This window comes from Carcharodon carcharias, chromosome 9, assembly GCF_017639515.1.
Source record: "Carcharodon carcharias isolate sCarCar2 chromosome 9, sCarCar2.pri, whole genome shotgun sequence".
NCBI lineage: Eukaryota > Metazoa > Chordata > Chondrichthyes > Lamniformes > Lamnidae > Carcharodon > Carcharodon carcharias.
Window position 1 is genome coordinate 93,208,388 of NC_054475.1, and position 15,062 is coordinate 93,223,449.

General features: G+C 45.1%; 1 protein-coding gene across 3 annotated transcripts in view; it reads left to right on the plus strand.

Moving 5' to 3' along the window:
• arhgap36 (Rho GTPase activating protein 36) overlaps window positions 1-15,062 on the plus strand; it is a 329,472-nt gene that overhangs the window by 274,489 nt on the left and 39,921 nt on the right. For all 3 annotated transcript variants that reach the window (XM_041196093.1, XM_041196092.1, XM_041196094.1), the window contains exons 6-7: window positions 7,415-7,470; window positions 10,927-11,077. In XM_041196093.1, coding sequence (XP_041052027.1) covers window positions 7,415-7,470; window positions 10,927-11,077 — 207 coding nt within the window. The remainder of the gene's footprint in view (window positions 1-7,414; window positions 7,471-10,926; window positions 11,078-15,062) is intronic.

Here is a 15,062-nt window from a genome sequence, read left to right on the forward strand (position 1 = left end):
CAGGCACAGCCCCTAATTCTGGTCAGCTGTAAAACCAAGGACAAAGTTTAAAGGAACCTTACAAACTTTAAATCAAAATGTGATTAAAGGGGTCAACAAAACACCCCAGTCCCCATGGTGCCCACCGAGCACGGAAGGCCTCGAGCGTGTCAGCAGACACCGCGTGCTCCCTCTCCAGGGACATCTGGCAGTGAAAGTAGACGCGGAAGAGGGACAAACAATTCGGCGGGACTCACCCGTCGATCGCCCGCTGCCTGGATCTGTTAATGGCCAACTTGGCCAGGCCCAGGAGCAGGTTCACGAGGAGGTCCTCCTCGTTCCCGACCCCCTTCCGCACCGGGTGCCCATAGGTCAGGAGCGTGGGGCTGAAGTGCAAACAAAACATCAATAAAAGGTTTTTCAAATAACTAAAATGGGAGTGCAGCCTACAACACCCTATATATACATGGTCCATGGACTCCACAAGACCGCAAAAAGGGCACGTGTCCTGAGAGTCCGTGAACCTATGCATTCTTCTATTATAGGGGACTGCTGCATGCAACACCCTCCAACCCAGGTCCCCGATAGAAAGGGGGAGGATACCTCCGTAGAGGGCCTCCCATCGGGGGCCTCCGTCGCCGGATGGCAACAAGGCATGCCAGGGCATGTCCGGGCGGCAGACAAGGGCGAGAAAATGGAAGGTGTGCAGCAGCAGTCCATACAAAAAGCCCCTCTTTGCCGTGCCGAAAGGCACAGAGGGCATGTCCCCGAGGCGGCTCATATTGCGGGGCACCGGCACCCGAGGGAGGTTTCGGGGCTTGGGGCCAATGTGGAATTCCGTCCGAACAGGGGAACGTTCAGACGGAAGACCACCGCGCACCTGGGCCACCTCAAGACCCAAAATAACGTCGGGTCTGAGCACGACCGTTCTCAGGTCTTGGATGGCATCGGCTGCGACCTGGACACTCACAGACGCGCGACGCGCCAACTCCTGTGGGAGCATCCAGCCCAGTCCTCCGCCACCCAGCACGTCCCCGATCCTGGTCACCCCTGCGGCCACAGCCCTCCTCTCCACCAACCACTGAAAAGGACGGAGGGGCGGATTCCTGAGCAGCGGCTCTCTGACGATAGCCGCTACTCCTGACTGGGGAGAGCTGCTTCGCGAGGCGACCACCTTCCAGACTTTGATCAGGTCCTGGTAAAAGATGGGCAACGCCTGCAAGGAGCCACCGAGGCCCATCTGTTCTATAAACAGGAGCTGCATGTCATAATTCAGGCCGTGCACCTGACGGAAGAAATACTTCATCAGGGCACACCATCTAGGAGGAGGCTCGACGTAGAGGTATCGCTGCAGGGTCTGAAGGCAGAAAGTCGCCACCTCTGTGCATAGGCACACTAGCACCTGATCACCCTCCCTAAATATGTAACTCTTTCGAGTACAAACCCGTTTCCATCTGTTTCAGATGAAGTTACATTGTTTGCCATTGTGAGATTTGAACTCTTGATCTTGGGGTTATAAACCCAGTATCATAACCACTTGGCTATTTAGGCCAAGCATTAAGGAGATGTAACTCTTTTGAGTTAAAACCAATAAAACCAAATTAACAAAATTGGGATAAATCAGGCACAGCCCCTAATTCAGGTCAGCTGTAAAACCAAGAACAAAGTTTAAAGGAAACTTACAAACTTTAAATCAAAATGTGATTAAAGGGGTCAACAAAACACCCCAGTCCCTGCGGTGCCCACCGGGCATGGAAGGCCTCGAGAGTGCCAGCAGACACCGCGTGCTCCCTCTCCAGGGACATCCGGCCGCGAACGTAGCCGCGGAAGAGGGATAAACAATCGGGCGGGACTCCACTGTCAATAGCCCACTGCCTGGACCTGTTAATGGCAAAGATGTAACTCTTTCAAGTACAAACCTGTTTCCATCTGTTTCAGATGAAATTACGTTGTTTCATAGTTTGCCATTGTGAGATTTGAACTCTTGATCTTGGGGTTCCAAACCCTGTATCATAACCACTTGGCTATTTAGGCCAAACGTTAAGAAGATGTAGTTGCACAGCCTGGGCACAGGTGGTAATCACTTGTACATAATGTTCACTATTGTAAATAAAGTCTTAAGTGTGTCTCCCTGCTTGTGGTTCCTTGTTGTGATGAGCAGTGTTGTGTCACTCAGATGTGAAGACTTGGTTTCTGCACAAGATAAAGGCAGGCGTCTCAGTCCAGGGCCTCTTTTCTGTGCAGTGTGTAACCTTCAGATCAAAGTGATGGTCCGGCTTCACACTCACTGGATACATCTATGATGCCTGCTCCTCGATGGTGCTTCTCATCGCTGCCAGAATGTCGTGGGCAGGCGTCAGAGTTCCAATGTTCTCTCAGCACCTTTGAGCTGGGGCTGGCCCCCATCTCATCAGCATCTGTGACCATTGATGCTGTGCTCCTGAAGGGGTCAGGTGCTGAAGGCTGACAAAAAATGAGGTACATTTAAAGTTTCACGGCTGCATCCCCATGATATGACCCTGATCACAGAGCGGAAGTGAGCTGCCCTCAGCCAGACAGGAATCAGACATTCTCAGAGGTAATGTGAAGACCTATGGAGTGTCCTCACTGCATGTCTTCATCAGTCTCCTGGAATCAAGCAACTATTCAGGCCTCTGCTGCATCTCCATGACATGAACCTGAGCACTGAGGGTATGTGTGCTGCCGTCAGCCACACAGGAGTCAAAAGTTCACAGATGCAGGATGAGCATGTCAGGACTGTCCTCACTGCATCTCATCATCATTATCCACGAATCTTGCAGCTATGAGGGCCACCTGAGTGCGCCAGCCTCATTTGGTCAATGCGATGGCCACATTGCCGGCATCCTTGCCTTTGAGGACCTCAGCATCATTAGCCCCTTTGACATCCTCTTCATCAGAAGAGACATGCAGCTCCTCAGTCTCCTCCTCAGCCAGGTTGTGGAGCATGCAACAAGCAAGGATGATGCACGACACCTTCTGGGCTATTGCAGTGCTCCATCGGAACTGTTGAGGCACTGGAGCCTCATTTTCAAAATGCCCATCGTTTGCTCCACCAAAGTCCAGGTCACAGCATGAGCCTCGTTGTACCATCGTTCTGCTGCACTCTGAGGCTGCCGCACGGGTGTCATCAACAACCTCCGCTACAGGTAGCCCTTGTCCCCGAGGAGCCATCCCTGCAGCCTCTGTGGACCCTGGAAGATGTCAGGGATCTGAGACTTGCTAAGGATGTAGAGGTCATGGACGGTCCCTGAGAATCATGTGCGGGCCTGTAGGATGTGTTTGTGGTGGTCGCACCCCAGCTGAACATTCAGCGAATGGAAGCCCTTGTGTTTGACTTAGTTGACTTCCTGTTGTCACGGAAATCTAAACACCACATGCAGTCAATGGCACCTTGCACCTGTGATCTGCGCAAATCCCAGCGCTCTTGCGTCCTGGCTTTCCTGATCCCAGGTGAAATGCACAAAATTCTATGCCTTCACCAAGATGGCGTCCAAGACCTCCTGGATACGCATGTGTGTAGAGGCTTGCAAGACCTTGCACAGGTATGTGGAGCCCTGCAAGGAGCCTCTGGCTTAAAAATTGAGCGCCGACGTCACTTTCATGGCCACTGGCACTGGATGCCCTCCATGCCCCCGTGGTGCCAAATCCTGCAGCAGGTAGTATATGTGAGCGATCAGTTCCCTAGACATGCGCAGTCTTCGGTGACTCTGGTTCTCGGTCACCTGCAGGAATGACAGGCGCCGTCCATAGACCCTGGGTCTAGCGAGGAACCTATGAGCGATGGCTCACTGAGGATCTCCAGCTGCGTGTGCAGCAGGCCCTGCTGCTCCTTCATCTTGAGGGAGGTGCTCCCCACTTTGCTGAGCCAGGCGCCTCTGCCACTCTTTTCTTCTTCTCTGCTCCCTGTAAGCCATGAGGCATACCACTAAATCACCAGGCTCCATGATCCTGATGCCCTCCTCCTGCAGGATCAAAGAGAGAGACACATGGATTAGCACAGGTGTCCTAAGAACCTCTCTTGGTTAAGTCTGAAGGCCCCTTCATACACGCAGGAGAGTGCTGGCCACTACTTGGATGCCCAGTGTGTAGTGCGCTCATTGGCTGTCCGAAACCCCACCACCTCCACCCCACACCACTTGACCAATTGGCGACAGCTTCAGCCACTGGGCTGCATGCTGTGCTCTCAGCTCAGGCACAGGCATCTTCTAACCCACAAGGGCAAGGCTGCACTGTTAGCTTGAGCAATTATGGATACTGGTCCAAACCTTAATAAACATTGCAAGAGGCTGTGAGCGCCTCCACCAGTGACTGCTCCATGGCCACCTTTCTCAAGGAGATTGTACAACTTGCCCAGTCAGCCAATTGCTCTGCTGTCCATAAAGTGCACATTAATTTGCAGCCTGCGTCCGAGGGGTGAAAAGTTCTGCAGCATTTTGTGGCACTTTCATGCTTTTGCATTGCTTGAGTGGGCAGAGGCCCAAATCCAAGCAAGTCAATGGAGCTGCAGCTGAACAGTCTCAGCTGTGGAAGAGTGCTCACCTTTGACAAGCTTTTCCAAGTACATGGTTGATTCCCTTAACCACCCCCCCACCCCCCACCCTCCCAATCCACTCACCCTGCCTCTCAGCATGTGCTCAAGCATTTCATTCAGTCTGTCTGTGTAACCTTGCCCCAAACGTCCAAACCCAGCATGTGCTTTCGGATTTCCTTCATTCTGTCTGTGCTGCTTTGCCCCCTACCGCCAACCGACCTCTTCTCGCCCCTCCCCCCTCCCCGGTCCCCAAATCCCCAACCTTGCCCACACTGGAGCCCGTGTCCTGGCACCGCACTGAAAACCAACCAGGAAAAAGTGACTGCCTGTGCCCCCCACCGAATGCTCAGCACCTCTTTACTGTGGTATGGGTGAGGCTCATGAGTGCTGTGGAAAGTTGTGTGCGCTCGCCTCCAAGTTCCCCTCAAAATTCATTCACCAGGTGCACATGTTTGGAAGGCAGTCATAAAGCCTGCCATTTTGAAGTCATGCCGACATGGACGGTAAATGTGACTTATGGGGGATGATTCCAGAAAGTGGGACTTACATTCCTGACATGCGGTGGTGGGAAATGCGCCCACCAATGCCAGGTGGAGCAGACGATCCCAAACTGTTTCACGCCAGCAGAAAACCGAGTTTTGGCTTTCCTTGTCCTTGACGCCCGATGTCAATGAGGCTGGAAAATTCTGACTAAAACTTGTAAGATCTATTGTGTCAATAGAAATCCTTTTTATTGCCTTCCATGCCTTTCTTCCACATTTTTACTTGCATGCCGCCTTAACTTTTTTTTATCTCCTTTCTTTTAGCTTTTTTATATTTATATTTGTTATAACTTTTATATTTGTTATCTGCCTTGTGAGCACAAATTTTAATCCAGCATCCCCGTCCACCCATGGTACCCAGCCTTTGATATACACCCTCCTCATCTTACTGGAATATGCTTGATTTGTCACTATTTCATTTCCTATTTACATTTTTTCCATTGTTAATTAATGGTTCTATTTGACTATTTTTCGTTCCATTTAATCTATCCAAGGTACGTATTTATCTCACTATAATTTATTTTTGCAAATAGAAGTACCCTTGTCTTAAATTTTTCTTTTCCTTTTTCAATTCCTGTACTGAGTCTAATTATATTTTGGTGTTCCAGGTAGTTTGCAAATATTCTCCCACTTTTAGGCAGCCAACTGGTTCTGCTTCATTACCCAGAACCAGGTGAAGTATTGCCCCCTGTGTTTGAGACCGACTGAGAAAGCAGTTTTGAACTTGGAGCAAAACAACCTTTTATTTTCCCATAAATATGTTCCCTATAATAGTCAGTGTTTGGTAATTAAATTGTCTAATATTTATGACTATTATTAATGCTTGCCTCTTTGAGTTTTTTAGAAATTTCCTTTCCCCGGTTGGTGGTCTCTCATAAATATAACTAATCCATTGTTATTCTGCAGCTTCATTCAAAGCAATTCTGTTTGACTCAAGTTCCTAGTTAACTTCTTAAAATCTACTGCCATGATATTGGGGGAGAAATTTGCTTGTGTAGCACTGCTTCAACTGATGCTATGCCAACTTACATCAATTCCCCAGTTCAGGCAGCACCTTGGGCCACAACCTGTATGAATTTGCCTGTTGATATTATTGAAGAACTCTGCTTTGGCCACACAGTTAGCAACCTGTGGCACCCCTTGTCCCCAGGAAATCGGTGAAAGTCTGGCTCGTGGTGCAACACAAGCAACCTTCTCCCCCATTATCTTTTATTAATACCACAACCCCTCCACTCCTGCTCATTCCCTATCCTTACCTAAAGTTTTCACCCAGGAATAATTAATTGCAAATCTTGACCCAGGTGCATTCATGTTTCAGTTGTTGCTATTGTGTCATGATTCTTGGGCGGGATTTACTCAGCTGTTCTGCCAGACTCTCACTTTGGTTCCAGTGCAAACCTACCTTACCAGAGCAGCTCAGAGAGAGCCAGGATCCAGATATGCTGGGTACTGGCCTTAATTGGGATTTTTGCTCCATTTTGTAAGGGCAAAACCTCTGCCTGCCATTTACAAAGCCATTTTTATTGAGCGTACATAGATTCCCTTCAGAGTAGATTCCTGCTACCCCACCAACCAGGGATCAGCATGACACTGAAGGCTGGTACATCCTGTGGGATGAGATACACTGTTCTTCAGAGGATTAAACAAGTCTAACCTGAGGGTAATCAGACCACTGAAGATGGTGAGCATTCTTAATTTACTTTTACAGTGATCTGGAGGATTGTGTGTGGTCTCTGGAATGGGATGCTTGGGCAATCTCCTTCCCAGTTATGGCTAGACATTGCAGTGGCATGGGCTCCATACAAAGGAGGTATCCTTGCAGTCACCCTACAGCCCACTGGAATTCTGGTCCATACACTATCATAGCCCAGGAAATAAGAAGATTTTATATTTTTACCACTAAATCTTTTTTTTTTTAATTTGTATCTTGTATTCAGGGTTGTTATGCATATGATTTAGTTTGGATACCATTGGTATGATTTTGTTTGTTTTCTGTATTATGATTTTTCTTTTTATACTATGTTCTCCTCCTTATTAACCTTTTCCAACTTTTCTACTTTCTTAATTTCTAAATACCTAAAGCTTATTTCTGTTTCCAAGCTGCTTACTCTACTCTTCCACTTTTCCCCATAAATATAAATTGAATTTTAAAAATGTTCAGTTTATTTCTTTAAAATGTAAAAGGGAGTATAGTATGTTACAGGAAAGAAGAGGTAGTGGTTAATATTTTTGCAAGTTCTGTGGAATATTAGATGCTGTCAGCTTTTTGTGAGTATTAATGATTTCTGAAGCTCACCTGTCAAAAGTTACATTTTTAAATTTGGTATTTATTTTATCTCAGGTCTTCAAACTGTTGGTATTTTCCGTGTTGGAAGTTCCAAGAAAAGGGTTCGACAGGTAAAGAATTCAAATCCTATGAAGTGCATTTCAAGTGAGATGGATTCCAGATAATATAAGCCAGTCTTCTGTCCAAAACAAAGCAATTTATTTTACACAATCTTGTATGTTACCAGGGTATCTACACCACAGTGTTAGAACTTAAAATGCAAGAGCTAATAGAGCAAATGAGAGGCCAAAGTCTATGTCTAGGTACCTCTCTAGAACAGTGGGTAGCTATGAAATGTTATAATCAAGCAAAAATCAATGCTATACCCTCTCATACTCTCTGTTGAGTGAAGGATTCAACTGGACTAACAACAGAAATTCCACCAAGTGATAGGGATATTAAGCATTTACAGCATGGTAAATGGTATCAGGGCTTATCACACCAACCCCATTACCTTCATAAAAAGGAAGGGCTTCAGTTCAGAAAACCAGATAACATGAATGAAGGCATTCATTTGGTTCATCTTAATTCATCTATCCAGAGTGACTGAAAAGCCCCATAACTGCAACAGATCCCATTTTCATTGGAGTGAGATATGTTTCTTGTAGTGTGAGACTTAAAATTTATAAGAATAGACACAGATGCTCATAAAAGGTGGATAAGGTCTGTGGAGTTGTCAAGCTGTCAAGTTATTTAAATCCCCTGCCCTTTGAATTTTGAAAAAAAACTAGCCTGCCAGCCTGAATTGAAAGAAATCAATACTTGTAGTTTCAGTAGCTATCTGTTGACATAACTTAAGGCTATTGTTTTAATATTATTACTGCTTGATTGCTTCCACAACCTATCATTATCACAGTGGGGGGCTTTAGGTTTGATTAACAGCTCCAAGGGGGTTTAAGGGCTTAGCTGTCTTTGATGTAGGACCATAAATACAAATGTTTGCTTTTATAATGAATTAAGTATTTGTTTGGATTCAAATGTATTGAATGGGCTTTTATCAATGTGAATTTTTTAAATAGTGCAGTCTGTAATAGATGCTTAGAACTTTATTTCTCTTAGCATGGATCCTGAGGTCTGTCTATTGTAGGTACTAGGTGAGTTAGCATGGAGGGTGTCAGGACAAAGGGTGGAGTGTGGGGTATATGGGGTATATGTTGGTATAATTTGGCACTAAGTTGGCATAGGAGCTATAAGGTGCCATGGGGATATGTGGGGGATCATGCGTTGACATGAGTCAGCACTAATTTGCCATAGGGGGCTATAAAGGGGGCGGGGGATGAGTGGGGACATAGTTTGGCATGGGAAGTATGAGGGGCCATGAGGATGGCTAAAGGCACATGGGTTGGCATGGAGGGTATGAGGAGCCATTGCGGGTGGATGAGGGAATAGGTTGGCATGAGTATGCATGGTTATGGGGAGTGGGTGGAAAGGGTGAAGGGCTGTGAGGATTGAGGTTTAGGGTGCATAATATTCAACCACACAACTGGGATTAAAGCTCAAAGCAACAAGGTGAGCCTTCTAACCAGCCCACCTAGGCACTCGGCAGCCCCTGTGCTGCCTCCAAATTGTTTTTGAGGATGGTAGGCCTGACTTCAACAGCTGCCTCCTCCTCCCCAGAATGAAGTTTCCAATACCCAGGGCACTATCTCCTGAGGTGGGTGCAGTGAGCCAGGAAATTTCCCAACTCCGTGCACCTGCCCCTTGAGCAAGAATCCAGGCCTGAGGCATGTAAAGAGATTATCACAACAGTTGGGAAAAAAGCTGGATAATAGAGCTAGGTTTTAAGGAGAATGCTAAAGGAGAAAAGCAGAGTGAAGAGGCGACGAGGGAATTCCAGAGTACAAGGCCTTGGTACGGTCACCAATAATGAAACAATTATTTTTTTTTAATTCATTCACGGGATGTGGGCTTTGCTGGCTGGGCCAGCATTTATTGCCCATCCCTAGTTGCCCTTGAGAAGGTGATGGTGAACTGCCTTCTTGAACCATGTGGTGTAGGTACACCCACAGTGCTGTTAGGAAGGGAGTTCCAAGATTTTGACCCAGCGACAGTGAAGGAACGCCAATATATTTCCAAGTCAGGATGGTGAATGACTTGGAGTGGAACTTCCAAGTGGTGGTGTTCCCATCTATCTGTTGCCCTTGCCCTGCTAGATGGTCGTGGATTTGGAAGATGCTGTTGAAGGAACTTTGGTAAAATGCTGCAGTGCATCTTGTAGGTGGTACACGCTGCTGCTACTGTACGTTGGTGGTGGAGGGAGTGAATGTTTGTGGATGCCAATCAAGTGGGCTGCTTTGTTCTGGATGGTGTCAAGCTTCTTGAGTGTTGTTGGAGCTGCACTTATCCAGGCACATGGGGAGTATTCCATCACACTCTTGACTTGTGCCTTGTAGATGGCGGACAGGCTTTGGGGAGTCAGGAGGTGGGTTACTCATCCCAGCCTCTGACCTGCTCTTGTAGCCACAATAGTTACATGGCTAGTCCAGTTCAGTTTCTGGTCAATGGTAACCCTTCAGGATGTTGATAGTGGGGAATCAGGGGAGTCAGGGATGTTACAGATGCTCAAGAGGCTAGAATTAGAGGAACTCAGATATCTTGGAGGGGTTTTGGGGCTGGAAGAGATTACAAAGATGGGAAAGTATGAGGCCATGAGGGATTTGAAAAAAGGATGAGAACTTTAATGTCAAGGTACTGCTTAACCGTGAGCCAATGCAGGTCAGTGAGCACAGGGGTGATTTGTGTACAGGACTTGGTGTGACTTGGATAATGGGTAATAGGTTTTATGACTTCAAATTTACAGATGTTATAACATGGTAGAAGGTACAAAAGATGATCACAATCTGCTGCATAACTTTTCAAAGCAAAGACGGGAAACCATGAAGCAGGGAGGTCAAATATGAAGCATCTGCCTTAGGAAGTGAAATGCAACCGGTAGTAAAAAGAACTCACTAATATGGTGTGATATTGACCAATATAAACTGTGGATCCAAGGTTTGATCCTTGCTCTTTGCTGCATTAATGAATCTCAACTAAAAGACCAACAGATTAAGGAGAACAAAAAAGTAGTCAAAGATTTGGCTGAAGGTAAGATTGGGCTCTGTTGTAATCTCATTATGAGGAAATAGCCTGAAAAATTATGAATTTCAGAAATAGCTACCACTTGGGCAAGGTTTTGGAATGTGTATCACTGTCTTCAATAGAGAAGAGGTAGTTTGGGGGGAATGGACGGGGGAGGGGTGAGGCGGGGGTTGGGGGGTTGAAAATCAGGAAGAATATTGGAGGAGGTCAAATAAAACATCCAAAAAATGTTAATCTAATCACATCAGGATGTGACTATGTTTTGTGATATTTAACCTAAACCATTTGTGACTGACCAAAAACTTGACCTGTGAACAAATTGGCTAATAGAACTTGACACTAAGAACTTCTATTTCAAACAAATATTTTTTGATAAATTAATGCTGTGATATTGAGGTGAATACTGATTATTTAATCCTATGAACAAGTTATTTGCTTGTGCCTTTCAGCTGCGGGATGAGTTTGATCAAGGTTTGCAAGTAGTTTTGGATGAATTGCACAGTGTCCATGATGTGGCAGCTTTGCTGAAAGAATTCCTGCGGGACATGCCAGATCCTCTTCTCCCCAAGGAACTCTACTCAGCCTTCATCAACACTATGTGTAAGTGAGATGAAACCACTTAGCTCACAGCAATACTGACTGCAAAACAACTCAGCTAGATAGTTCCATTTTAACACATTCCATTTCCTTCAAATGGAGATTTTAAAAAGTGGGGTCGGGGATTGGGGGTGGGTTTCCAAGTCTAAGCAGTGCTGATTAATCTAGGCTGAGATTTCATTTGGAGTTTTACAGTTGGTTTCAATACCCTGGGCTAAAAAGTGGGAAATCAGCTTGTGTTCCTGCTTTCGATTACTATTTGGTCCTCTTCTGGAATATGCATATTTGTTGATATCAGAAAAGGATCAGATCAGGATTGATTCAGATGCTATCCATAGTTGAATAGTCTACAGATAATTTTCAAGGTTCACAAAGAAAGAATAGTTACTTGACCCTTGAGCCAGAAGACAACCAATACCAGAAGTGTCCTCTGGCATATGATAGTGACTTCATGAGAAGAGGGGTTGAGCATTCTTTTAGGGGGAAAAAAACATTTTGATACTCTGTCTACCAAAATGGTACATACATTCCTCCTATATCATTTCATGCTGAACTGTTGCTATCAGCTCTGATGCTGTGAGAAGATTGGTCAGGGAGAGACATTTTAGGCTGGATTTTCATGAAGGAGATGGAAATTGTGAGTCGGGAAAGTTCTCTACTCGACAAACCTGCCTGCCATACCTTCATTCCTGGATGGTGGGAGCGGGATGGAGTCAGACCCACGACTCCAGAGACAAGCCTGATGCTGCAACAGAGACAGGTGGTTGGCAAAGTTAGCAGGCTAGAAAGCCCACCTCCATTTACAGGGACGTCAACCTAGTTGTAATCATGACTGTTAGGTCCCTCAAACCTTCACGCTTACCCTCCCTCAGCTCCCATGCTCCCTCCATTGCCCCTTATAATTTCTATTCCCGCTATGCCTCCCACATGTTCCATGTCCCTTCCATGTCCCCAGTGCATCCTCCCTACCCATTCTTCCAGTATCTATTATGTACAGATCCATGAACCATTGGCAAGTCTGACAACATATGAACTCGGAGCAGGAGTAGGCTGATCTGATTGTAACCTCCCGCCTACCCCCGATAACCTTTCACCCCCTTGTTAATCAAGAATCAATCTAGCTCTGTCATGAAAGTATTCAAACTCTGCTTCCACTGCCTTTTGAAGGAGAGAGTTCCAAAGACTCATGTCCCTCTGAGAGAAAAAAATTCTCCTCATCTCTGTTTTAAATGAGCAACCCCTTATTTTTAAACCGTGAACCCTAGTTCTAGATTCTCCCACAACAGGAAACACCCTCTCCTCATCCATTCTGTCAAGACCCCTCAGGATCTTAAAGGTTTCAATCAAGGCACCTCTTACTCTTCTAAACTTCAGTGGATACAAGCCTAAACTGTCCAACCTTTCCTCATAAGGCAATCTGCCCATTCCTGGTATTAGCCTAGTAAATCTTCTCTGAACTGCTTCTCACGCATTTACATCTCTCTTTAAATAAAGAGACCAGTACAGTACTCCAGGTATGGTTTCATCAGTGCCCTGTACAACTGAAGCATAACCTCCCTACTTTTGTATTCAATTCCCCTCGCAATAAATCATAACATTCTATTAGCTTTCCTAATTACTTGCTGTACCTATATTCTAGCCTTTTGTGGTTCATGCACTGGGACACTCAGATCCTCTGAATCACAGAGCTCTAGAATCTCTCACCATTTTGATAATATGTTTCTTTTTTATTCTTTCTACCAAAAGGGACAATTACATATTTGCCCACATTATACTCCATTTGCCAGGCCTTTACCCTGAAATTCATCTGAAACTGACAACATAGGCAGAGGCTTTGAAAATCTCCTTTTAACAAAACTGCTCAGCTTATAACCTCTTAAAAGTGTCAATTAACCACAGCCATTCATAGTATCAATGCTAAAAGCTTTCATTCACTCCAGTCCACTTAATCTTGTATAAATAAACACAAAGGCATTGAAATACCACATCAAAGGCATAGTAATCTAATACAAGATAATGAAGTTGTCAATCAAACAAATCTTGCAGTCCCCTTTTCTATTGTGTAAACAGTGCATGCTGTATCTATAGAATCAGGATGAACAGATCGACCAGCATCTGTCTTTCCAGATGGCCTTGTTATAAATGCTTGGCTAAGCCTCATAATGCACTTAGCTCAGCAGGAAATGTTGACACAGCCTACAGGGGAGTAAAATCTTTATTTGATTGTCACTTTTATTATCTCATGATAACCTGATCTTTCTTTGAAGAGTTTAATTTCAATGCCTGTGTGTTTATTTGCACAAGATTGAGAGGTATAAAGTGGATAATAGCTTTTTTCTTTGATACTATGAATGGCTGTGATTGTTTGACAGCTTTATGAGAAGGTAAGAGGGGCAGTGTATTTCAAAGGAAATCTTAAATGGCTATTTTTGTTTTTGGTTCCTGACTCAAGACTAGAATTCCCTTACAGTTCACAACTCCTCTGAGATGCCATGAACCATATCTACTAACAGAGCAGATTCAACTTAGTCAAAATTGCAGGGAGATTTGAAGTGCCCACCCCCACAATGGAGCAGTAAGGAAAGGAGTGCTGCATATGGGCTGCCTACTCGCACCCTTATCCCACGCTGGCAAAAATTGACCAAAATGGGAATCATGGAATCAAGTCCTGCCCACCATTTTTGAAGGCTTCCCCACTTGGCATAACTCCACGAAAATCAGGGCCTTTACCTCTTTTTAAACTTTTGCCCAACACCAACAGGTGTCTTTCCTAAAATGCTTTAAAATTGCTTATAACTTTTCTTAGTTTTTCTTTATTTGCTTTCCTAGGATTTCAGAGACTTCAACAAGGATACAACCTCATATGTGTTTTAGTTCTTGAAGCCTGACCTGCACCAGCTTGAACAACAGATATTGAAGAATTTAATCTTATCAAAGTTAAAATGGTGGTCACTGTGTTTTTAAAGTGTTAAATATCTTAAATTTGGATGCAGAGGTTACTTGCTCCTATAGTAAATAACACATGGGAAACAGAGTTGTAATACTTGTGTAATAGAAGTTACTCTTCTGAAATTGGGGTTAAGACACAATGGAGTTTGCTATTACTGATCACAGCTAATAATGATTAGTCGGATGAGCAAACTGACCATGGCACCCTGGTACAGGGAACCATTCAAGTGGGGGAGAAAAGAGCAATGTAGTTGTAATCGGGGATAGTATAGTTAGGGGAATAGATACTGTTCCCTGTAGCCAGGATTGAGAGCCCCAAAGGCTGTGTTGCCTACCTGGTGCCAGGGTTAAGGATGTCTCATCTGGGCTGCAAAGGAGCTTGGAATAGGAGGGGAAAGATCCAGTTGTCGTGGTCCATGTAGGTGCCAACGATATAGGTAGAAGAAGGAAAGAGGTTCAGCTGAGGGAATACGAGCAGCTCGGGGCTAAATTAAAAAGCTGAACAAAAAGGTAATAATCTCCGGATTACTACCTGAGCCACGAGCTAACAGGGTCAATAAGATTAAAGAGGTAAATGCATGGCTCAAAGATTAGTGTGAGAGAAATGGGTTTGAATTCATGGGATATTAACATCAGTACTGGGAAAAGAGGGAGCTATTCCGTTCGGACAGGCTCCACTTGAATCATGCTGGGCCCAGTGTCCTGACGAATTGCATAACTAGGCTTGTAGATAGGGCTTTAAACTAAATAGCTGGGGGAAGACTCAACTGCATGGAAATGTAAAAAAACAAAGTTTAAGGAGAGGGTAAGAGTGCAGGTTAGTGTCGAGGCTGATTGTTACCAAAAAGTGAAAGGAAGGGACAGAGCGTGTGAACGCCATATTGTACCAAAGGATCATATAAGAGGAGGGGAAATTGACAATAGGGCAAACTTAAAGGCTTTGTATCTGACTGCGCGTAGCATTGAGAATAAAACTAATGAGTTAACAGCGCAAATAGAGATAAATAAGTATGATTTGGTGGCGATTACTGAGACGTGG